Source organism: Lutjanus erythropterus, chromosome 12 (genome assembly GCF_056507025.1).
Source record: "Lutjanus erythropterus isolate fLutEry1 chromosome 12, fLutEry1.hap2, whole genome shotgun sequence".
NCBI lineage: Eukaryota > Metazoa > Chordata > Actinopteri > Lutjaniformes > Lutjanidae > Lutjanus > Lutjanus erythropterus.
The window spans coordinates 9,602,770-9,627,353 of record NC_139328.1 but is presented as its reverse complement, the minus strand read 5'-3'; the positions used below and the strand labels follow the sequence as shown (position 1 = coordinate 9,627,353).

The 24,584-nt window shown below is 40.9% G+C and overlaps 1 protein-coding gene across 2 annotated transcripts in view; it reads left to right on the top strand.

Annotated features, from left to right (window-relative positions):
* The window catches only part of ephb1 (EPH receptor B1), a 219,758-nt gene that overhangs the window by 164,703 nt on the left and 30,471 nt on the right, over positions 1 to 24,584 (top strand). Inside the window, exons 7-11 of one of the 2 annotated variants that reach the window (XM_084732571.1) lie at positions 7,143 to 7,305; positions 11,443 to 11,551; positions 13,229 to 13,293; positions 20,081 to 20,203; positions 21,781 to 22,028. In XM_084732571.1, coding sequence (XP_084588697.1) covers positions 7,143 to 7,305; positions 11,443 to 11,551; positions 13,229 to 13,293; positions 20,081 to 20,203; positions 21,781 to 22,028 — 708 coding nt within the window. Of the gene's footprint in view, positions 1 to 7,142; positions 7,306 to 11,442; positions 11,552 to 13,228; positions 13,294 to 20,014; positions 20,204 to 21,780; positions 22,029 to 24,584 lie in introns of both variants that reach the window. The other variant, XM_084732570.1, reaches the window with a different exon arrangement.

The following is a 24,584-nucleotide window of genomic DNA, read 5'->3' as shown; positions in this document are numbered from 1 at the left end:
TTATTGTAGAGTTGTTACAATACCAAAATTTCTAACTTCAATACAATACTACTATGAAAAAAAGCACTTCTTGGTACCTCTTCTGATGCCACAGCAAAAAGGAAAACAGAGATAAATAAATAAAATCGGATCATTTGTTTCTTTTTTTTAATTAACTACTAGCACACAGTGCTGGTTCAGAAAAAAACTACTTACTTGCTGCAAGCTAAATTTCAAGCAGGACAATAAAGTCTGTGCTTAGGTCTTTATTGCACATTAGATGGCATTTTATTCATTTGGTAATTTCCATACTATAATTATAATTAATGGGTATTGTATCATTTTAAACATGTTACTGAAAAGGTTAACAATACTTTTGACAACCTTGATTTATTGTTACATCACGAGTACGTACATAAGTACGTCTTCACTTCAGTAACATTGCAGTTTTCCCACAAATGACATGTTAATGCAGAGTCTACATGGAAAGCACTATCCAGCTCTCAAGTGGCATTGCTTAGTGTAGTATATACAAATAGAAAACATGGATCGGTGGTGTGAGACCAATACCTGCTGAACGCTTGACAACAAAATTGTGCCCCGGTTCTGATATTGGATCAGACCGCTTCCATCCCTACCTGCAATGTGAGAAATTAATAGAAATATAAGTTTGCAGCAAGTCACCTGCAGCCACACTGACCATAGCACCATCTGCATTTTGACACTCTGAAATCCCCCCTGTACTTTACATACAATTAGCAATTCCTCAGAAGAGAAGCCAGGAGAAAGTATTTATTATTCTTTTCTTCTCTCCCTGCCAGCCTTCAGAGTCGACCATGGCGCGTTTGTAGACACACGCAGATGTTGTACAGACAAGTTTAGATTTTTAATGGAACCTGTGAAAAGCAGGACTCGTGCAGCACTCTGTCGGTCCCCCAGCGAGGGTATTCACATTTCCTCCCTCAGACTCTCTTCTTATTCTCTCCCTCTTTGTTTGTCCCCCCAACCCGCTTGCACTCAGGCCTCCTTGTTAGTCTCCAGGTGAACAGAATGCATACAAAGAGTCATCTCAAAAGGAGGTGGCTGCAAAGAACAAGAAAAACAAACTGAGAGCGCTGAAGCAAATAAATTTCCCCTCCAAGTTACAGTAGATAAGATGCTTCTTCTCACCTCTCTCTTTCCATGCTCGCAAGTGTTAAGCTGGTGGCTTTCCAGAATTCGAATGCGAGGAAAATCCTTTTTTTTTTTTTTGCCTTATGGTGTATAATTTGTTTTTACATTATTTTAGTTTCTTTATTTCCCAAAACGATTATGAGACTTTAATGGTCTTTAATATCAGATTTTATCACCATTGTGTTTCCGTACAAAATAATTACCATTTTCTTTTTAGATTAGGATTCATGAGGTAATGGTAATTATTTGCATTGATAATAAAACCCATCTACTCTGAGATTTAAATTGTTAGCCCACATCCAACCCCCCCTCTTTCTTTCTTTTATTTTTTTAACCGTAGGCAGTACATTTTAATTTTACATTAATGGGAGAGATTTCTTTCTTTCATTTCCATTTAACAAACATAATATTAGACTGTTCTCCCTCATAAAGTCCCCCATCTCTCCCTTTGTGTGTGTGTGTGTGTGTGTGTGTGTGAGCCTGTGAAGAGGACACATGGTAATCCACGATGTCTGTCTTTGTGCCAGGTGGCCATGCTGTCCATTTTGGGTGGCTGGCATTTTTTGAAAAACAGGCACACAAACACCAACCCACTCACACGCACACATACACAGGCGCACACACGTCAAGTCAAGTCAGGTTTATTTGTAAAGTCCAATATCACATATAATATCTCCGTGGCCTTTACAGGCCCACAGCTGTAATGGCTTTTGACTGGAACCTCCCCTCTAAACCAAAGAATCTTAGAAAATAAGAGGAGAATGGCAGAAAGTGTCAGAAAGGAAATTCAAAGAGAGATCTCCCATTGCAGTCTGCTGGCAGAGCAATAGCAATTGGTAGGAAATTGGCAATTACAAAAAATGAATTGAAAGTTGGGAAAAAAAAAAACACACAAGTATTGGACTTTCAGCAATCCAGCAATATGATTATAACAGATCCAGGCCAAATGTATTACAGTACATCTAGTAGATGCTGGCAGTCCTATAAAATAGTTAGAATTAAATATGTCTAGGTAAGTCCAGTGTTAGTTCTCAAGTCCAGCAGTAGGTAGTTTGAATGGCTCGAAAACCAAACATTTAGTTTCCAGCAGGAACCAAAAAATAGCAGGTTTTCCTTGGGAACCAAAGTGGACGTATCGTATTCTACAGGTTGTTGTGAATTGTGCAATGCCCTCTGTTGATGACATCCTTATTATTCAGTGGTTCTGCTCAAAATTGGTGGCTGGTTTACTAGACAGCACCAAGGTTCCCAGAATCTCGAACGGATTGGTTTGAGAACCATATTTTGGTGGAACTGGGCCTTGCTATCTGTGGTGAGAAGACCGTGAGAATGGCCATCTCTGAACCTCCCTCACATGTGTCATGTTGGTCATCTTTCATCTGGGACAGCCCAGCACCACACAGTGTATACACAGCTTTACAACGTCACAGGGAAAAGTTGCAGCGGTGTTAAGTGGCCCATCTCAGCTTGACTCAAGCTGGCTAATGGCACCTCCTGCAACTCAGCTTGTCAAGTCGCCAGTGGCTGTTTTGAACATAAGGCACGTCACCTGTTTCAACAGCCAATCAGTCAACTAGTGAGGTCAGCTCAGGTCAGAGTTTTGGATGGAGGAAAGAGAGGATCACCTCAGCTGTGTCTGTATGACACAAGGCTTTACTGCTAAACTGACAACTTTACTGCTCACTTTTTCTTCTGCTCTGCTCGCCGTCACTCTCTTTTGGCATTTAATCAATACTAGAAATGCAACTGTAGCACGTAACTCACTGTCATTGTGCTCATTCATATTTTAAGACGCTACCAATTATATCCAGCTACAAAAAAAAGCCTGAACAGCAGGCAGTTAGATCTGAAGCACAGAGAGTCGTTGCGATGTAAATGATACAGTATCTGGTCTAGTTGCACTGGTGTAAAGTGGCAGGTTTTCAGAATATTGCAGACTAACACATTGCAAGTAGTTGCAGGTTTCAACTCGTCCTGTCATGAATCTTTGGTCTGAACTGGGCTTTAGTGACTTTACTGAATGCTGCAGAGACCAAACTCCCTGCAGCGCTTCCTGTCTGTTACCCCTGGCATTGCTTTTGATTGGCTGCTCTGCCATCTGCCTTCCAACCTGCATCTCTGTCTTTATTTAGCAAGTTAGGGTGTGGTCCTCCTAATCCCCATTTGACTGGCAGCAGGAGAGGACCTCTCGTGGCTGGAAGTCCCTCCTGGCATGGCCTTTTATTGGCTATCCCCTAACCCGCTGGAGTGCCAAATGCCAGCTCATTTTTAAGTGGCAGATGTGGGTGTGTATGTATATGTGCATGTGTGTGTGTGTCACATAATCCCTATTTGACTGGCAGCATGAAAGGGCCATTCCTAGCTGGTGCTTCCTCAAGGGATGCTCCCCCCTTTGGCGGTTTGCCATCTGTCTGCTCACCTGTCCTCCATTCAAACTCAACAGATGGGGGTGTGGCCCTGAGAAACGCAGGATGACTCAAAGCAGGAGTCGGCGATTCCTGACCCCGAGTAGTCCGTGTGCACCCGACCGTGTCTTATACCCGATGAATGGGTGACTATGGTTCCACTCTCTCACAGGGCTTCATGTCTTCTGCAGCACTCTCAAATGCACAAGCTGCTGCTTTAAAGGCATAGTTCAGATTATTTAATGGAAGTCAAATGAGGTACTCAGTGTGAGCGTATTACGTACACTAGATGGAGGTTGGCACATCCCCAGTTCAGAGAAGCTGAGAGGGGCACCAATACAGAAATTAGGCAATGACCATAAAAAAAAGATCCACCTAAAAAATGTATGTCAGTTATGCTATATTTATAATATTTTCTGACAGGAAACTGCCATTATATCTCTCTCTACAAACCAGCCAAACTCCATGGGTGAAATCAGTAATTTTAATTTGCAAAGCATTAAAGTTGCAGGCATACTGCTGCTTGGATCTGTTAGTGTGTTTGTGTTATTTTGTGACTTTGGTATTTTAATAGAATAGTTCAGATTCACCAAAGTCACACAGTAATACAAACAAACCAACAGATCAAGGCCGTGTTAGACCAGTAACTCCCATGTTCTACAAGGTAAAATTATTGATTTCCCTCATGAGGTTTGGTTTAGACTATTATTTGGCTAATATTACATCAGTTTCCTGACAGGAAAGGTTGTCTGACAGCTAAGTAATGCCCTGAAAATATTCTGAATATAGTGTACACTGATATTTTTTTTTGTGTCTCTCCTTCTCTTAACTGGGAGCATGCCAACTGGCAACTACTGTTGGTAATACACTGACAATCGATGAGTACCTCATACAACCCCGCACTAAACAATCCAAACTATCCCTTTAGAGTCAAGTTTCAGATTTTTATAGAATTTGTATGCAGCGCATTGGAGAGATGACAGATTGTGTGATGTAATGGACAAAAGGTCTAAGAAATGATTAAACCCTCTAAACCAGTTACATCCAGCGTTCCATTTATAAACATCTCTTTCCTCTCAGAGATAGCATGAAAGCCTGTTGGTGCAATGCTCTCCCATCCCAAGCCCAAACATTTGTCTTCATCAAGCCCAGAGTGTCCAATAAGAGCTAATGTGATTGCACACATCATTATGTGAGGGGGGGGTGGGTTCGGTGGGTGAGGGCAGATTTCATAGCTGTGTTTACCTCGTCTGCTCAATGACGGAGCAACCGGAATGATTCAATTACACCAATCAGATTGGATAATGATTTCGATGTGGGTTGCTTCTGCCTCGAGTTTCTTATCGCTTCCTGCCATCGTATTCCTCCCCCTCCTCCCTTGCTTCCTCCTTGCCTATCTACTTTTTCCACTCCACACTGTTGTCAAGATTTTGTATTCATGGTTTTTCAGAACAGTCATACATGTATTATAAGATTTAGTCCAGCATTAAACAATGGTGTGTTTACCAATGCCTCTATTTACCCTGTTTTACTGACATAGGGAATTTTGGCCCTTCACTTTCAACTGCCCCCTCCCTCTCTACAGTATGTTTGCATCTAGCTATCAGCAGCCTGCCGGGGTGGGTGTAGTGTAGGTGCAGTCTTATTTTCTGGCTGTCATATTCACTCTGGGTTATGGGAAGGTGACAGGCCTAAGTAATTACTGATCCCCCATAGCAGATACCTCCAGCAAGCCCCCAAACTACACTGCAGCACACTGCCTGACTGGCTCTCTCCAGCCTTGAGAGAGAAAGACGGAGATACAGGATCTGGAGGGCAGATCTCATGGTCACAACCACACATTTGCATAATGGATGGCTATATTTATGTGGGCATGAACACATGCATATATTCATAATGTATGTCCATGAGGGTGAAAACAAAACTTTTGAGTATAAAAAGGTATTCAAATCTAAAAATGGAGCACAAGAAAGCGGGCAAATAAAAAGAACGTTACAACAACAAATGATTGCGCTAAGGATTTTCATAGCTTTCCCTTTAATGAAAAAATAAAATGCTTTCTGTGGGTGGAACTGGCCCGCCGTCATATTTAAAAAGCAACCTACTGCAGACAACAAAACAAGAGGATGTTATGTTCGAACTTCTTGCAGTAATTAAACTGCCTCATAAAGCACATCTGAAGAGACAAATATGCAATGCTATTCTATTACTGTTCAGAAGCAGCTATTGCTCTTTGTAATTTGCGAGAAATGATTGCCTTTAATTACCAATTCTGTATGTGTGTTGCTGTATGAATGGGAAACGTTGTGTGTTTGTGTGAGCGGTGTTTCTGTGCGTGTATTTTAATGTGTGGTGTTGTGATTTAAAGTTCAAACTGACCGAAGCCATTACATATTACCTCTTTTCTTTTACAGGGGCCCTTAAGCATTCATTTTTATGAGTTCTTAAGGGCCCCTTCACTACCCTTAAAGGGATAGTATGGATTATTTCAAGGGGTTTAATGAGGTGCTTACCCATAGTCAGTGTATTAACTATAGTAGATGCCAGTCAGCACACACCCAGTCTGGAGAAGCAGCAGGAGTACCAAAGCTAAGCAGTGTACCACAGCAAAATGTATATAAGCCACTCACCTAAAAGAAATCAATATAAGTTGCTATATTTAGAATATTTTCACTCTTTACTTTGTCATCAGGCAGCCTTTTCTGATGAGAAACCACTGTTAAAGAAAGCAAATATCACTTTCTGTAAACCAACCAGACCTCCAGTGGGAAAATCGGTTCTTTTACCTCAGAGAGCCAAAGAGATGCTGGTTACCATTGGTCAGCTTATTTGTGTTATTGTGTGACTCTGGGGAGTCCAGACTAACCCTCTAAAATACCAAAGTTACACAATAACGCAAACAAACTAACTGGCAGGGGTAGAGCAGCAACTTGTGTGTAAAATTACTGTTTTTGAGAGCAATGTTTGGATTATATAACGGTGGTTTTCCATCGGAAAAGGTGGCCTGATGAAAAGGTAAAGCAGTGAAAACACTCTAAATATATCATACACTTAAACAAACTAATTTTTAAGTGGCTAAAATACGTTTTGCTGCTGACTCTGACCACAGCAGTTCATTGCTTAGTTTCTGTGCTGGTACTCTTGCTGCTTTTCAAAACTGGAGGTGTGCCAGTAACACACTCACTATGGATAAGTACCGCATAAAATCCCACTTCAAAACATCCAAACTATCCCTTTAACTGTTCTGTTCTGTCTCTTACGATTATCCACTCTTCTCTACCATCCCCTGTTTTCGTCTGTCCTTTATCAATGTTTTTATCAAAAGTACACCACATTTCCTGTATCTCTGGTTTCAAACAAACACGGCCTAAACTAATTTCCTCCAAATTTGGTCCACTTTCTTCGTAGTATTACCAAAACATACAATCCTTGATAAGCCTGTTTCTTGTCTCACTGTCAAACTACTACCACTGGATCTTGTTTTACCAGAGTTTTTTTTAACTGTGTGGTTTAACACTTTCCCGCTGATGTCTTCTCTGTAAGTCATCTCTGACCTGCTCCCTGTGTGTGTGTTGCTCCTTTCAGGACCATGCAGAGATTAACTCCACCATCCTGCGAAGCCAAACTAACACCGCGCGTGTGGAGGGCCTGAGGCCGGGTACGGTCTACGTGGTACAGGTGCGGGCGCGGACTGTGGCTGGCTTTGGCAAATACAGCAGCAAGATGTGCTTCCAAACCCTCACAGATGGTAAGGATCGCCGAGCCAGGAGAAACAGCTCTCTCTGTCTCTCTCTATCCTTCTCTGTCTCGCCTTGTCTCACTCTCACACTGACACACACACACACACACATACACCCTAAACTCTTTCTAACGCTCTTGTTGCTCTTTGTATTTGTTGTTGCATTATTATTAGCAGGTGAGATAGAGGGGAACTGTAATGTTTGATTGCACTTCTATTTCTACAGCTAAATTAATTTCCTTCACGGTCAGGTTTAAGTGTGCGCGTGTGTGTGTGTGGGTGCTTTGAATATGTAGAACGCTGAGTGTCTTTTGTTTGTGCAACTAACTGTGCTTGATCCAAAATGCTTAGCTAATTGGTTTTTCACCCGGCCCTTCTGTTGCTGGAGAGCCATCCCAGAATGCATAGCTGTGATTAGTAGTTGATGAGATTAATTTTTTGCCATGGGGGGGGCTGGATTGTTGGAGAGGGAAGGGGGCGGAAGAGGAGATGCAACACCTGCTCCTCTGGCAAGGTTGTGGAACTATGTTTATTAGTGCAAGTGCAAGGAGGTGTGTGTGCAGGGGTGGTGGCGGCGGCGTTGCACATCACTTCCTCATGTAGTACTTTTCATAGCCTTGGCAGGCAGTGAAATCAGTGCTAAAATTAACGCAGCATGATTCAGTCTGGATGGATTAAACATTTGACTGGATATGTGCTGTTACATTCACAAGATTTGCCAAAATGCTGCCTCATTGTGCCTCGCTGGACTCCTAGGCTATTGTGCATGTGTGTCCATAGTTCATAATGTATCAAAGACAGGAGTGACATTTCCACATTGTATTGTGTTAATGAGGATGATAACGATGAATGAGACGGTGATGATCTTGAGGGAGGGGAAGATGGGAAGGATAATAATGATGATGAAGGTGATCATTGTGGCTATTTACCTGTGCAGAGCAGATGTAGTGGCGCAGTCACGGCCCCCTTCGCTCTCCCTCACGGTTGTAAACGATCTTTCCCTCAAACGCGCACACACGCTCGCACGCGCTTCACGCTCACTTCATCCTTTGGCTCTCTGCCACAGCACGACATTCGTCAAGGCAATTAGCAGCAGACGCTAGAGTACTGCTGACAATCACACCCACGGCTCCACCTCCTGCACCTCTACTGGCCTCCTCTCCTCTCCCCTGTCAAGCTGCTCCAGTGTCTCGTGAAGACACCGCCTCGACATTCAACCATTGTTCACAGTTACTTCGCGTTCTTAAAAGGTATTCTAAAGTCTAAAATCAAATAATCTGAATGTTAGCCCTTTAAAAGTCTTGATATGATTTTGACAGGTTGGATGATGAAGTTAAAGGTAGAACGAGAATGATTTGTCCAAGCTGTTCCTAAACGCACCAGAAAAATAGTTGATTGTTGAGTCTCATTCCCAGAATGTCAAATACCACATTTTTTGGGGTTTGGGTAAAATGCTTTGAGCACAGCAAAATAATGAGAAAATAAGGAGATATAGACACAGGGTAGGACCTCTGCCACCACATACCAATAATGGATCATAAGTGACAACTGAAAGGGATTATGTTTATTTGAGTCTATGCATTTTCATATTATGCCTTTAATGTTGCATTTATAAAGTTGCATTAATTTCAGTCTTGCTTTTAAATGTGTTTTTAGGAAAAAAAAAAAAAAAAGTATTGATCCTGCAGTAACAACTAAATGAAAGCAATATATCAATAACCACTAATGCAATCTGTGCAGCACAGTCAGAATTTATCACAGCTCACCCTGCTACTGTGAGGTATGTGAGATATGGTGTGTGGGCGTTTCCTATAGCTACTTCTAAAAGTAATAAGTTAAAATTGTTTCTGTTAATGTTGGTTTCATCTAATATGGGTAAGTGCAAGTTCAGCAAGATCTAGCTTGAAAACACCACACTTTGTGTTTGGTTGAAGCCTGCTGAAAATAATTAATTTGAAGCCCGCTGCACCTCATGGAAGAAAACACTCAGATTGGGAACTGAAAGCACTGCAGTCGCATGGGAAGTCAAAAAAACATAAAAGCCACTGTAAAAAGCCACCAGCAAATGCCTGCCATCACCCCGTATTGTTCTGTATTCCTCCAGTGAGCAACCCCCAGACAGCATTTGGATCAACATCAACATTCCTACAGTATGTAATGGCCTTATAATAGAATAACCCTATGCCATTCATTTGAATGCTTGCGGTTAATGTGAATCAGTTTGTTTTCTTTGCACATAATTCTGGGGCTCTGATTTTCCCTCTTATTCATTTTTTCTGTTTTTGCCAGAATGGAAATAGAAAAGCTCTGAAATAATAATAATAATAATAATAATAATAATAATAATAATAATAATAATAATAATAATAATAATAATAATAAACAAAGGCAGTATCAGCATAAAAGCAACAACAACTAGAAAACAGTAGGTAGTGATATGAGTATAAAAACAATCTAAAAAAAAGTTTTTGGATTTTGAAGAAGGTATACCAGAGAGGCAGGTCATGAGGGCGGGGTGACTGGCAGTGCTGGGTGTCGTCAGCATAACAATGGAAACCATGGCAGTCTATGATCTGATCAAGGGGAAGCATGAAAAGGAGGGGACTGAACATAGAACCTTGGAGGACACCTTGAGAGACTTGGGCTGTATTCGAATAGGATTTATTGATACCATTGAACTGGTGGCGGGTGGAGAGGCACGACTTGAACCAAGAGAGGGCAGTGCCAGTGACACAGAGGGAGGAGTCAAGGCAAAAGAGGAGGATGGAGTGATTGATAGCGTCAAGTAGCGGCACTGAGGTTGAGGAAGATGAGAATATTGAGACAGTTGGCATCAGAGATGAGGAGGAGCTCATTTGAGATTTTGATTAGGGCAGTTTCTGTGCTGTGTTGGTTCTTAAATAGTGTTAAATTTAACTTTAATCTGCAGAAATGTCTTTTCTAAAAAAAAAAAAATAAACAAAAAAAAACATATAATCCCTTTTGTCTTCCTGTCAGTACATTTTCATGCACCTCCACAAGGTGTCCTTTCACCACCTCTACACACAAACACACATACTCACAGGCAGTGATGAAAAAGAGGTGATTGGTCCATCAGTAAGGTAACTGATGTCACAGTCCTCCAGTTCTCTAATCGTCCGAGGTCCCTGAGAACTAACTGATTGTAATAGGAGCCTATTTACCACTGGAACAGGTAGCGGTGTGATTTCTAGCTGTCAGGGAAAATCACATTCTCATATGGGTGAAGGGGAAATTTATCTGGACCTCTCACGCCTAATATGCATCAAAAGAGAACAGGAAGACTGCCTGGAAGCCTGAGTAGCTGGAACATCATTCACACTGTTTGCTTGAAACGTACTTGATAAATGTGCAAGTTAAAAGAGTGAGCAATTCCTGTCACATTCAGTTTCCTCATATATCCCAGCTTCTCGCACTGCTCCGAAGATGCATTAGTTCTCCCTTTATCACTTTAATCCAATAGGCCCATTCTACACGGGGGATTGGATTTAGAAGCTGCTGATTTGCCTGCAGCATGCTAAATCGTGCATTGCTTTAACTACAGTGTTTGCTGGTGCCAAAGTCGCGGGAAGACAGGCACACAAAAAGATAACTGAGGATTCTGCTGTGTAGCGTTTTTAGGCAGGCATTTAAGCCTTCCTCTGAACTACCACCAGCCTGCCCTGCGTATGTACATAAAACATGTTTGGGCTGTATGTGTGATTGGCAGTAGATGGCCTCCTTTTCAACACCTGAGAAACAACATTCCAAGGTGCACTTTCTTGTCCGCTCGCTCCTGACAGGTGCAACAGAGAAGGCGGAGAGGCCCCCGTCGCTCTCTCTCACCATCAGTTTTATGGTTCTCTGTCTCTCTGTCTCTCTGCCGGTTTATCAAACCCAACCTGTCAGTCAGTCTTGCTAAAGCTCGCCGGATTTCAGTCAGCACCCGCTCAACAGAGAGAGAGAGATCTATATGTTTTTTTTTATCCATCAATCCAGTAAGCTCTGCCTCCTCTCCTCCCCATCTCTCCTTTTACCTCCCAGAACACGCAGTCACATGCACACCTCTGAATAAACACAGCTCTTTATAAGCTCCACCTAAGCCATTCATAATATCTGTCCGTCTGTCTTTCTCTTTGTGTAACACAGATGACTTCAAGTCTGAGCTGAGGGAACAGCTTCCTCTGATTGCGGGGTCAGCGGCTGCAGGAGTGGTCTTTATTGTTTCCCTTGTGGCTATTTCCATTGTGTGCAGCAGGTAACCACATGTTCCTTTTTATGTCCCACATTGTCTTTTATTCTTCTACATTTCTTCATGACAAACTCAAAGGTCCAGTATATAAGATTTAGGGGAGTTTAGGCAAAATAAATATAAGTTCTACAAAAGCATGCATTGCACGCTCACTTTTGCACCCACTGTTGAAATCTGAATAATGAATAACAAGCACAAGGTTTTATGTTATGCATCTGTGCAGTATGTATCCATTTCAGAGTAGCCTGCATAGGGCGCACGAACTGTGTATCTCCATGCACACCTTTTACATTAGTTTTGTTCATGTACGTGCAGCAGTGCAACACGCAGAAGAGCTGGGTGAAGGTGAATATAGATCAATGGGTGGTGTGATGATTAAATACTTTATCAGCCGGTCAGATCACTGGTCTCGTAGGTCTGAAACAAATATGCCAATCACAGTTAAATGTGATCCCAACATGAACACGACTTACCACAAATCTGCATCCAAATGCAGATGGAGTCAATCAGCTAGTTTCAATACTGATAGAATTAAATAAAGAAACTGAGTTGGTGATGATAACATCAGACTGATGCTATATTAACAATAATTATAATTAATCTCACATTTCTCAAGTTTCACTACCACCGTAGCTTCTCCTATACATGCCTGGAAGGGGACAGTGAAGGGAGTTGCTTGCAATCTGCAAGCTCACCACTAGATGTCACTAAATCCTACAAACTGGTCCTTAAATTTAGCCTCTTTTCAGGCTCCCCGCTTTTTCTCCTCAAGAAGAAAACAGTGACAAATTTAGCCAACTTTTGCAAATTTATAGCATATATCCTCTGAGGCAACTGTAGCAAATATGGGGGGTGGACATAATAACATGAACACTATGCTATCTAATACAATAGCCCAGCATGCTCCCCCATTTGATAATAACTATTCAAAGACAGATGGCAACACTGCATGAAGATGGATTTCCATCACACTGTGATGGGCTGCACAGTTTTTTTTTAATCAGAATCGAACCAGATATTACTACTTTGCATATAATACATTATGTCAAAGTAAGCAAAATTACTGGGATTCTTTTTGACACTGAAAGTCATCTGTTACATCTGTTTTTGAGACGTAACCATGTCCCCAGGTTATATTTGGAACATTCAGTAGTGAGCACCTTATATATAGTCATAGAGAATTTGGTAATAGCATTCAGTCTGACGGAAAGGAGAGCTAAGTTGCTATATTTGAAATGGAATATTCAATTCCACAGAGAACCTAACAACTCCTACTTTGCCCTGTTAACTTACTTAAGTCAAGCCAATTTAATTTTGCAGCACTTTGTCACATTGTCACATTCCTATCTTGCTCGGCGTTAGATATATGAAAGTCGAATTTTCTGCAGTGCTGTGTGCAACTTTGAGCAAGTAAAGTGTTCATCAAACGGGCCAGGCTCTTTTGATGCAGAGGCAGAGGAGACAGATGAAAAGCAGAGAGATCCTATCAAGGTCTAATTAAAAATCAGCTCATTTTCATAAACTTCATTTGCCACTGCTAACCCTCCGCAACTGATTCAATTTCAGCCACGTCACTTTCAGGCCATACAGAGAAACATGAACAGTAATAAGGCCTCGTTTACACTTCCTTTCATCCTGTCATCTCTCTCTTCTCTCTTCCCTCAATATTCATTGCTCCCGCAGGAAAAGGGCATACACCAAGGAGGCGGTGTACAGTGACAAGTTGCAACATTACAGCACAGGAAGAGGTGAGTCCACTCTCATACCTACGTCTCCTATAAGACAACAGTTTATTTTGTTTGTCTGTTAATTTGCTAGATATGTAAAAAAAAAAAAAAAATACTTAACAGATTTTGACAACCATGTGCCTGTGTATAAATCACTTTATTTTTTGACTCATAACTCCTGAACTGCGACACTTTTAAAGGTTCAAAGTGAACGTATCATTGGAGCCCACGCAGATTTCTGCCTGAGCTCAACAATGGTGTTGTTGTTCTGTTTTTTTTAACCACTGCTACTACAAATATCATCAAATCTTTTTTCCAATCCATCCAATTAGGTACATAAAATAATTGAAAGAAAGTATCAATGATAGACCTTGAATAGTGGAATAATGCTAATTAAGGCCCTGTTCCATTTAGTGTAGCAGTCTTTCCAGTGAGCTAACATGCACAATAGCAGCACCCTGACCTGTTTGACCTGAACTGAATGCAATCTTAATTAGTATCACTGGTAACACCTGTATTTATCCTACTGTTTCATAGAGATGCACCTTTTCTCCATTCTGATCTGATTCCAGTGTATGAATTTTCATATCTGCGGATGCAATTGCTTTTCTGTGTTTCGAGACTAAAATATCTCTAAACTAAGGACATGCTGCGTTATTCAACGAGCTCACGCAGCTGCAGACTGTCTCATGTCAAGTTACAGCGGGTTCATGGTCAGACAGAAACTCTGCATGTACGTCTAATATAAACATAAACATAAACATAAACCAGAAGGACAAACCAACCATAAACTGTTCCTACCAGGGACTGAATGAACATATTGAAACTCTTTGTGTGTGTAAGCTGATATGCAACTTCTCAAGCAACAGCCAAAGGACGTTATTGAACATTTACTGATTAGTATAAGCAAAAAAGTTAAATCAGTCTGTTTTCATTATGAATAAGAAAATGGCTGATGGGTCACCCAGCACCCCATCATGGACAGTATCACTGCTCTGTGTACTCTATTACTAATGTAATACTGTAGAGCTACAGCTGGCCATTATCTAGTACTCATAAGTCAGAGCTTGTGAAATTCAGTGCCATTCATTCTTGTACAAATCCCTCACATTCCTTTTCTCAAAAAAAAAAAGCAGACACCATTGAAAACTTTCTAAATATGTTCCATTGTTAAGATAAGAAAGGAGGACTGTACTGCTGTTCTCACATATCTTACCATTATTTGCTTTACCTCCATTTTCTCCTCCTTGTCCAGTCCCCCACTTCCATCATATCATGTATGATATAGGACATATATGCATAAAGCATGTACTCTTATATAATGCATTAATGTAAAGGAGGCAAGGTAAAAGAGAAATAACCTCAGGTAGCAGGCGTCCATGGATGTAAATGTCATTTTCTTTCCTTACACAATGACACTGACTGACAGTCATTTCTCTGGGCTGTACGATATACCTGATTGAGTCATGTTATGAGCACCCCCTCGGCACCAGCTGATGAGGGGAAGGAGCCTGGAGGGACACGCATATAGCCCTATAGACACACATACACACAAAAGGGATGTGTGTGAGGTTTGTACCTCAAATGAAAGCCCTATGTACTGCCGACCTAGCAGTCTGAAAAGGGGCTCACTCGAGGGGATAGAGTTTTGTTGAGCCTGACACAGCAAAGCGTTTCAACACGGTTACTTTGTGTCACAGGCACAGCGGTGGCAGCCCGGGGCTCATTAAAACCGCTGTGGGCAGAGGAGTCAGGTTTGTCACCGGCTATCTTTGGGAAAACCAAATGCAATTAACACAAGTGTTGAAAATAAACAAAAGATCAGAGACGCTCGCAGCACTAATCATCAAATAAGCAATTTGAAGTGGAGAGGAAATAAAACGCTGATAAGGGATCCTATTCATAGGTTTATTCCTTCAACCTTCAAACCGCCAACACTCATGAAGTAATCCCCCACCCCACGATTCATTGTTTTCGTCTATTCTCTCAAGATTTGACTGACAGTTTTGTAATTACAGTATTCAACGCAACAATTAAATAGCGCCCGTCAGCCAATTGTTTTGGGTGAATCTCCAAAAAATGTGTTGCCGGCATTCACCCAGCTGCCTACTGTTCCAGCTGTTGCCACACACGTCAGGTGATGTCTCCTCATTTCCAGCCCACCTAATGTGACAGGCATGGAGAGAGATGCTGCTCATACTGTAAATGCACGGTGCAGCTGAGTGGCCATGGTTACGAAAATCAGACCCCTTACATTACACCAAATGCTGGGTGGGATGTCATGACAAGCAGATTGGAACACACGCATGAACACACACGGTTTAATCAAGTGTTGCTTGTGTGGCTTGGAGTGTAAATTTTTTTTTTTTGTTTTTTGTTTTAATTGCCCACATCAGAGCATCGTGAGTATAACCAGCGTTCATCCCAGCATATTACACACACTGCTCTGCGTCTGAGCATTTATCAAATTTTCCCAGTGCATCTATTCCCTTTTACTCTTTTCCACACATCAACAACCTGTCAACAACAGTTAATTAACAGACAGACTTTTCTAAGCGCTGCATGTTCACTTTATGCCCTAATGCTTCTCTGTGTACGACTACCAACACATCTTCAAATCGCTAATGTTCAAAACCTCTTTGTAGCTTCAGCTGTTGTTTGTGTGTCAGCATCTGGTGCTCACTGAGAAAAAGAATGGGATTCAAAAAGCAGTTTTACAGATCTAGTTATTGATAGATGCCAAATATGTTTATTCTTTTTGTTTCTTGTCTCTGCATGCTGCATTCTAGGGCTAGGTAATATGAAAAAAAAACAAACGTCACAATATTTTTGACCAGAAATCTCCATAAATATAATTACTCCCAAAACAATACTTTTAGTGTGTTACCCAAGTCATGTGATGTAACTCATAAAACATTACACACATAGTTTACAATGTAAAGTGGTCGCAGTTTAGTAAGGATTAGGCACAAAAACTACCTGGTTAAGTTTAGGAAAAGATCATGGTTTGGGTTAAAATGATGCAACAGACTTGTTTCAAACCCTGGTCTCCTGGATCCAAGTCCAAATGCAGACTGTCTCACTCCTTATACTTCATACTTACTACGTCCACTAGGGGGTGCCGCCTAACAATAAACTGATGTATCAGTCAGAATAAGCTGCTGACACATTTGACCAACGTGCACGTTTTTCCGGTCGGGCTGGACAATATTGTATTGATGACTTTTGGTGCTTTCACAAAATGTCAAAACAATGAAATCTTTGATAAATAACCAACCAGTGATGTGGATATAATAGACCCCAACCATTACCACACCTTGGAATGGGTAGTTCTGTCAGCAGGATGGCTAGCTAGGAAGCAAACTTTAGCTAACATGAATCTTCCTAATAACATTGTTTTGCTGCAGTGAATAGAATTTATTTACATGCACTACACAAGCTATGACATATATATACATATATATATATTTTATAGGATGAGTTGTTCTTTCACTCTTAAAATAATAATGTACACAGTCCTGTGCCTTTGCCTTTGTTACCACTTTCCAATCTTTTTTTGCTCCAGATCAAATGTTTCATGGCCAGGATTTACCTTGTATTTGGCTGGCTTAGTTCAAGACTTGAAAGTCTTTATATAAGAATTGAAATTGAAACATCAGTGGAATGAATGAATGGGAAATTCACTTCTGGAAAGTGGGTGATCGCTGTTGAGCTCTGTGTCAAAGTGGGTAAAGACAAATAATAGAAGAGCTAGAACAGTCCAGTACGTTCAGAAGATTACATCACTTTATTGTGATCTAGCCTTTAGAACACTTCTGCCATATCACAATATAACAATATCCAAAATCCAAGACAATATCTCATCTCATATCACAGTGTAGATATAATATTGATATATTTCCCAGCCCTACTGATTAATGTGAAATCAGTGATTTGGTAAGCATTTGTAGATTGCGAAAGGCGTCACATGCCTGTCGAACCCAAACTAACATCTATACAAATGTGATTGTTAATCTCAAACAGTTTTTAGATCCCCTCTGTGATTTCCATACTAATAAGCTGCAGCGTTCGTCTGACAAATGATTTTCAGACATCAAACGATGGGTAATTAGTCAGTGTTTAGGAAGTAAACTCGACTCATTACATTCACAGAGCCACTGAATAGATTAGTTTGCATCTCAGACCAACATGAAATGGGAATGTATTCGCCATAGGCATACAGCATCCTGCAATTGCTGAGGCGAATTTCTCAAAGTGGATAATCATATAAAACATATAATTACTATATAGTGTAATCGCTAAATTACAAATATTGTCAGGCAAAAGGAATTAGAAGAAATTATGTTGCTGTGGTAAAGGAATAACATATGAAAGAATCCCTTTAACTGAAAAAGATGAGCGTTTGTGAATGTACAGTTTCACTTACGGACATTGCTTGTTTGTCTTTAGGCAATATGTAAATTCTTTGTAGTAGGAGCAGTAATTTGATTGCACCCGTAGCCAGTAATAGATTGATGTAAGCATTACTGCCCTACGCTTGATTTGTGGATACATTAGGGCCATTCAGTAAACAAGCAGGGCAGACTAATAGCAGGCTAAATGCTGGACATTGGTGAAAATAACATGGTTAAGTGCAGTGCAGGAAACTGTCATTTATAATGCCAGCCGACTAAATACGCTTACATATACTTAATCCCCCCCGACTAATTTCATACATGCTGCTTAGCTGCTTGCAAATTTACAATTCATAGTATGAAAACTTTTGATCAAGGCTATAAATTAAACAAGCAAACACAAATAACAACAGCAGCAAGACAGCAAGAAAAAAAATAAAGGGGGTAGACATGACAAACAGGTTGGATACTGCACACACGTACATTAAATATTCTAATAATTATGCACATTCATATTTATATATTTATACATTTATGCATACATATACATTTTCATACATAGATATACATATATACATGCCTGTGTATAAATGTTAATTTCAGGGAGTGGTCAGTTAGAGTCATTTTGATAATTTGTTATAATTTTCCATCATCTAAAATCCACCTTTCCAAATCTTCCACATTCCTTACTTCCTTGAGGTGTACTTCTTGAATTGCATTTTTCCATTATTATTCTTTTTTTTAGATTTATAATTCAAGTTAATAAATTTGTCAATTTTTCCCATTTATGTTTATTACGCGGCTATCCAAATGAAAAGGTATGAAATGACTGTACGTGTCAAATGACTGTGAGTCATTGCAGGAGCCATGCAATCCCTCCAGACAGGCTTGTTGTTTTATATGTTGGGTAAAAATAGATCTGACGTTTGGATACATTTGCTTCATACATTTAGTTGAAGGAGCTATGAAATATTAAAGCAGGAATCTATTTTTTATCTGATGGCCATAAAAAGATGAGTCCAGTTAACCAGGGCCATACCAGAGGGAGAGAGAGATAAACTGTTTGCGGTTTAAATTATATATGAAAGTGGGCTCTGGACTGTGAATTAGAAACTAATGGGTGCACTTATGTGTATGTGGACGCGCATGCATGTGTGCATTAGATTTTGAGAGTATGTGCTGCTCCTCCGCCAGCAGTGCTGCCGTGTGAGCGGCTCGGCGACACTTGTAAACAGAACGACTTTATGGAACGCAAAGCTGTAAACCCTCTGATGGATTAACTTCAATACAATCTGTATGGAATCTCTAATGAGCAATTACATTCACACAGGCAGGGTTCAAGGCAATTAGTGCAGTAACTAGAATCAGCTTCTAGTCAAGAGCGAGGTGAGGCACCTTGATCCCTCCAAGACCAGACCTTATCCGTGCTCCCATCTCTTGAGACCCCTCCCCCCTCTCCATGTGGATTATGCAGATGAGAAAACACAAATTGACTTGATGGAGATGGGTTTATTCCAATCATGGCTGCCAAGGTTTTGACTAAACAGCTCTGAGGAAGAGGGCAGCCCTCGGGTGTCACTGTAGAGATGATGATTTGACGGCTGCTTGCTCGCTCGCTCGCAGTAGGGTCCGTCTTCTGGCGGCGTGTGTTGAATTTGTTTACCAGTGTTTTTCGGCATTCCTCCCCACCCCAGCCCGTCGACGCAGAAAAATCTGTCCTCCGTTCGCAGACATCGGCAGCCTGTGAACTGAGCTCACCTATTGCAGAACAGCATAAAGAGCTAGTTGATAGCGCAGTGGTTTTATCTCTTTATGAGCTCCTATAGGGAAAGGCTGCAGGGAAATTGGTTCTACCACTATCAAAGAGTGGAGACTGCTAGGGTAAGGGATAAAAGGCTAAAAAAAAAAAAATCTGTCTACATTTACTCTTTCTATATACCATCACCCCTCCCTCTACTATCCCTTCATCTCTCTCTGTTTTTTTTATAGTCTGTTTCAGCCTTCCAAGCACTGAATCATCAAACCACCATTTTGTTGTCTGCTCTACTCGTAACTGAAGCTCTTCCTATAATCATCCACCTATACCTTTTAATGTGCGCCATATGGGCTAATATTCATTTACATACTGTAGTGCTCTTGCTCATCTCTGAGTAGGACTGTAGAGTAAATGGAGTTCTCATCATTTACCACTGTTAAGAGCTTGCAGTGATTGTAAGTAATGCTGTGTCACACTGTGATTTAAGCCACAACTTGAAGGGCAATTGCATTCATCAATCGTTAACACTAAGACATTAGCCAAAGACAGTTTCTTCTTCTGGAAAGCTCATTTAGCACTTTGGTTGTTCTAGAACTCTCTTTGCGAGCCGACATGTCTAACTGCCCCTCCCCACTGGGCTGCCCGACCCACTTCTCAGGCTCCCCGGGGATGAAGATCTACATAGATCCCTTCACCTACGAAGACCCCAATGAGGCTGTGCGGGAGTTTGCCAAGGAGATCGACGTCTCTACCGTCAAGATCGAGGAGGTCATTGGCGCAGGTATGGACAATGGGTGCTAATGAACAATCTGGGCCCCACTTTATTGTACAGTACACCAAGAAGAAGTAAGAAGCCACACACTGGTGCACAAATTAGACAAAAACTAGGCCTACTGGTGTGATATAGTCTTTATTAGTCAGTAACTAAACACAGCATCACCCTAATTAGACACTGTGCACCTAATAATACACTAATAAGATGTGACAAGCCATACTGTGTATCAGACAAACACTAGAAATGATGTGTTCTTTATTACATAGTATTCAACCCTTTATTAGTGTTATTAGACTTTAATAGAGGGTAATTTGGGACACATTATAACTGAACTGCACTTGAAACTAAGGTGAACACACATAACTGCTATTATCCATTTTAAAACAATATATGAACCTGATCTACCAAGTAAAGGCCAGAATTACAGAGTAAGGGGAATACGATCTGTGATGCAATGGTGAGTGCGGATCGCTATATTGTATTTCTTTATGTTACATGTCTATTTATATGTCTGTGTGCTTGTGTGCAAACAAGTTTAGCCTGAATCTGTTCAAGGTCATAAAGCTCAGCCCTTTTGGCAGCCACATCAGATGAGAACATGTCAAGGGCCCATGTCAAGTGCACTAGCAGCATATAGGCCAGCTACCCTGGGACCTAATGGCATTAGAAATAACTCGAGCCTCGCGGCCTATTCCCTGTGCTTCTCTGTTTTTGGATCCTATTAGTGTTGCTCTCTTGCATGTTCTACCTTGCATCATCCCTTTTCATTTACATGTAAAGTAGGTAGAGATATCTTGTTTTCTGTCCTTGTTTCAGAATGATCTCTTATGTATTGTTAAAGCTGATGAACAGGTAATTAGGGGCTGATTGCTTTGAAGTAAATTCTGAGCAACTGGAAAACAAAAATAGCTTCAGCTTAGCATGTCCGCGTGTCTTTTCCTTGGGGCGAGACACACCTTTGCGTTGCAGCAGGGAGGGCATGCTGAGAGCATATGTGTTGGTTCATACAGAGGCTAAAATACCCCTGGTAATGAGACTGGGCCTGGAATAGCTCCCGCGGACTGGCCTACTCAGCAAGCTAGGTGTGAGGAAGTGACAGAGATAGGATAGGGGTAAGGATGCAAGGGCCCTAACTAATTAAAGATTTCCGTTTTTGTTGATTTCACTGTGTGGTGTCACTGCAGGACACCAAGGTGGTGATAATTAATCAAACAGGTTCCAGATATTTACCAGATAGTGCTTGGCTGTTATTCTTTGATTGGGGAATATGAAGACACTTGGCAGGCTTTTAGTGGAGACGACTACTGTGAGTCAGAGGAGCCACACTGTTAAGAATATCACGAAGGAGCAGCACCACAGGAGTATTGGACAACACTCAGCATGCTTGATATAGATTGAATCAAGATCTATATTAGCACTTTGGGAAATATTTCTGCCTAGGGACATGAGATGCCAATAAGCTTGATAAAAGAATAGATTTAGGTCTCATCAACTCTACTAATCTTTTGTCTGATCCCTGTTTGATCACGCAAAAGTAGATTGGTTCTTGTTTTTGATAGAGCACCTCTGTGTTTCTGCTGTAGGTGAATTTGGGGAGGTGTACAAGGGCCGTTTGAAGCTGCCTGGTAAGAGGGAGATCTATGTAGCCATCAAGACCCTAAAGGCAGGCTACGTGGAGAAGCAGAGGCGGGACTTCCTGTCTGAGGCATCAATCATGGGCCAGTTCGATCACCCAAACATCATCCGTCTGGAGGGTGTAGTCACGAAGAGCCGTCCAGTCATGATCGTTACAGAGTTCATGGAGAATGGAGCCCTTGACTCATTCCTCAGGGTGAGTAACTTTGATGAACACATACATGCAATATGGCAGAGGTTACCAACCATTTTCTGTAAGGGAATCAATTTTCTGAGTAAACTGACTGACTGACTCCTGATTTTTGTAGGCATTTCATATTAAATCCAATGCATAACAATTACAGTGCTGAAAAACTGTATAATTAAGTAAAAACTGCAGAAAGTTTGTGTAAAAGAAGGGATTTGGGTGAATATTTTAAAAATTGTACATCTTTGATAAGCTATTTTTTTTTAAACAACTTCAGTTTAATTCTTCTATTAGATCTTCGGTTGCTGCTTACTTTTCTAATGCAAGACTTATCCTGTGAGAAATTTTTATCTTAAAATAATAATCCAAACTTTTAAAATAACACTTTCATTTAGTTTTCTTCATAGAAATGGATGAGATGCTGAGATATAGGCTCACTCCATATTAAAAAAAGAAAATATTTCACTCCTTAAAAACAAGAAGGCCTCGCGACCCCTTGTGAAGCTTTGGTGACCCTGAGAGGGCATCGGCACCCTCAGATTGGGAACCAGTGCACTCAATGTACAAAGTTGCAAACAGCCATATAGGATGATCAGAAGTCATTTTCAGGAATTGAATAGAAACACTGCATTATGGAACTGAGAAGCTAATTGGAAATTAATCATTAAACAATCCCAGAAAAGGAGTTCAGGCTAAGAATCCCTCCTAATACAAATTAAAATGAGCCTTCGTGTGCCAACAGAGAATATGTTTCATGACAATGAACATGATTCCAATCATTCTTAATTTGGAAATTTCCATTAGCTAGGCGTATCAGCCTTTAATTTCTCTACTAATGCCTGGAGCTAATAATGGACTCTTCACTCTTTCTTTTATAGTCAGGATTGAGCGGACATACAGCTTAATCAATATTCAACTCGCTTTTTTTCCTCCTTCAATCTCATGGATTGGTGTTCTATTCCACTTTGATCTAGGGTGGGTTTAAAGGGGCTCTTTGAAGTTGGCTTTGCTAACCGCCACATCCGACTTGTGTTTCCATCGATCTCCCTTACCCTCTTATTTGTTACTGTGTTTCGGGGGTTCAAAGCTTGCTCTTCAGAGCATTCACACAGGGTTAGGGGCGCCATGTGTGGATGTTAAAGAGATGGATGCCCACATGCCAGAATGCAACAATGGTCTAACACCTACAATAGGCAAGATTGGCTTCAGGAATCCATTTTGCTTATCTAATACAAGTATACCTTTCCTCTGGACAGGATTTGAAAGGAAAGAAAAGAGCTCAGCATGTTGATTTTGTAATGGCAAAGTGTAAACAAGAAATGATTTAAAACAAAGGGAAGAAAAAAAGTCTAACCTGAAGAGAAAGTAATTACCTGCTTTGATAAAAGAGTAGCTCAAACCTCATATAGATGGGAAAAGCAGCAGACTGGTCGTCTCTTATGTACCAGTCGGGTATTGCAACACTCCTTGTCTCATTGTCACTGTATATGCTTGTACCCTCTGATCTTCTGCAAGGCTTTTCTAATTCTGGAAGAGAGTCCCACAGGACAACCTTGCTGCTAAATGAATTTCTGAAGACATTAAGATCCAAGGTTCATTTATTTATCATTCTACAACACGGGGTTGTACGACGTAATGCAAGCTGTAGCTCCTTTATGCTGCACACAAAACAAAAAAGTATTTTTCATGGTGGAGTGCGGAGGATGAATTGAGGAGTCTCACAGCCTGAGGAAAGAAGCTGCTCTGTAGTCTGGTGGTTCGGAAGCGGCTACTACAGCAGAAGGGTGAACAGGCTGTTTGCTGGGGTGTGTATTGTCTTTTAGTATCCTTTGGGCTCTGCGCAGACGCCTCACCTCCCTGATATCACTGATGCTTGGTAGATCAGTGCCCACGATGTTCTGTGTGGTTTTAATCACCCGCTGTAGAGCCCTCCTGTCCTGGGCTGTGCACATCCCATGCCAATTTGTACTCTTTCCAGTAAGGATGCTTTCTATTGCTCCTCTGTAAAATTTTGCGTTTTGCCCTCTGAAGTTTTTTTTAGAAATAGTCATGTCTGGGCATTCCTTACCAGGCTACATGCTCTCTGTACACTCTTAAACAGAAAGGTGCCAACTAGAACCATAAAGGGTTTTTTGGCTTGTCCCAATAGGATAACCCTATTAGATTTGCGCTAGTGCCTTTTACAATTGTTCTGCTTGGAACCCTTTAAGATAGTTTGACCTAGAACCCACCAAAAATGGTTCTGTGAAAGGTTTCACCCAGAACCCACTAAAGAACCCTTGCCTGACCCTTCCTTCAAAGAACGGTTCTTCAGAAGCAAATGAGTTTGTGTAGAACCTCACCCCTTCAGGAACAACTCAGGAACCCATATTTCTAAGAGTGTATAAGACATGAGAAAATAGGACAAACATGTAATTTATTTTGCACTGATATTTCCTGATAGAGAATAAGATTCAATCAGTAGGTATTTAACATAACTTTCAAGCCTGGAATATTTAGTCAACATAATATCTTTGAGCATTTGCTGAAATCTTTGTCCTCCAGCTATTCTCATTTGCGTCACGG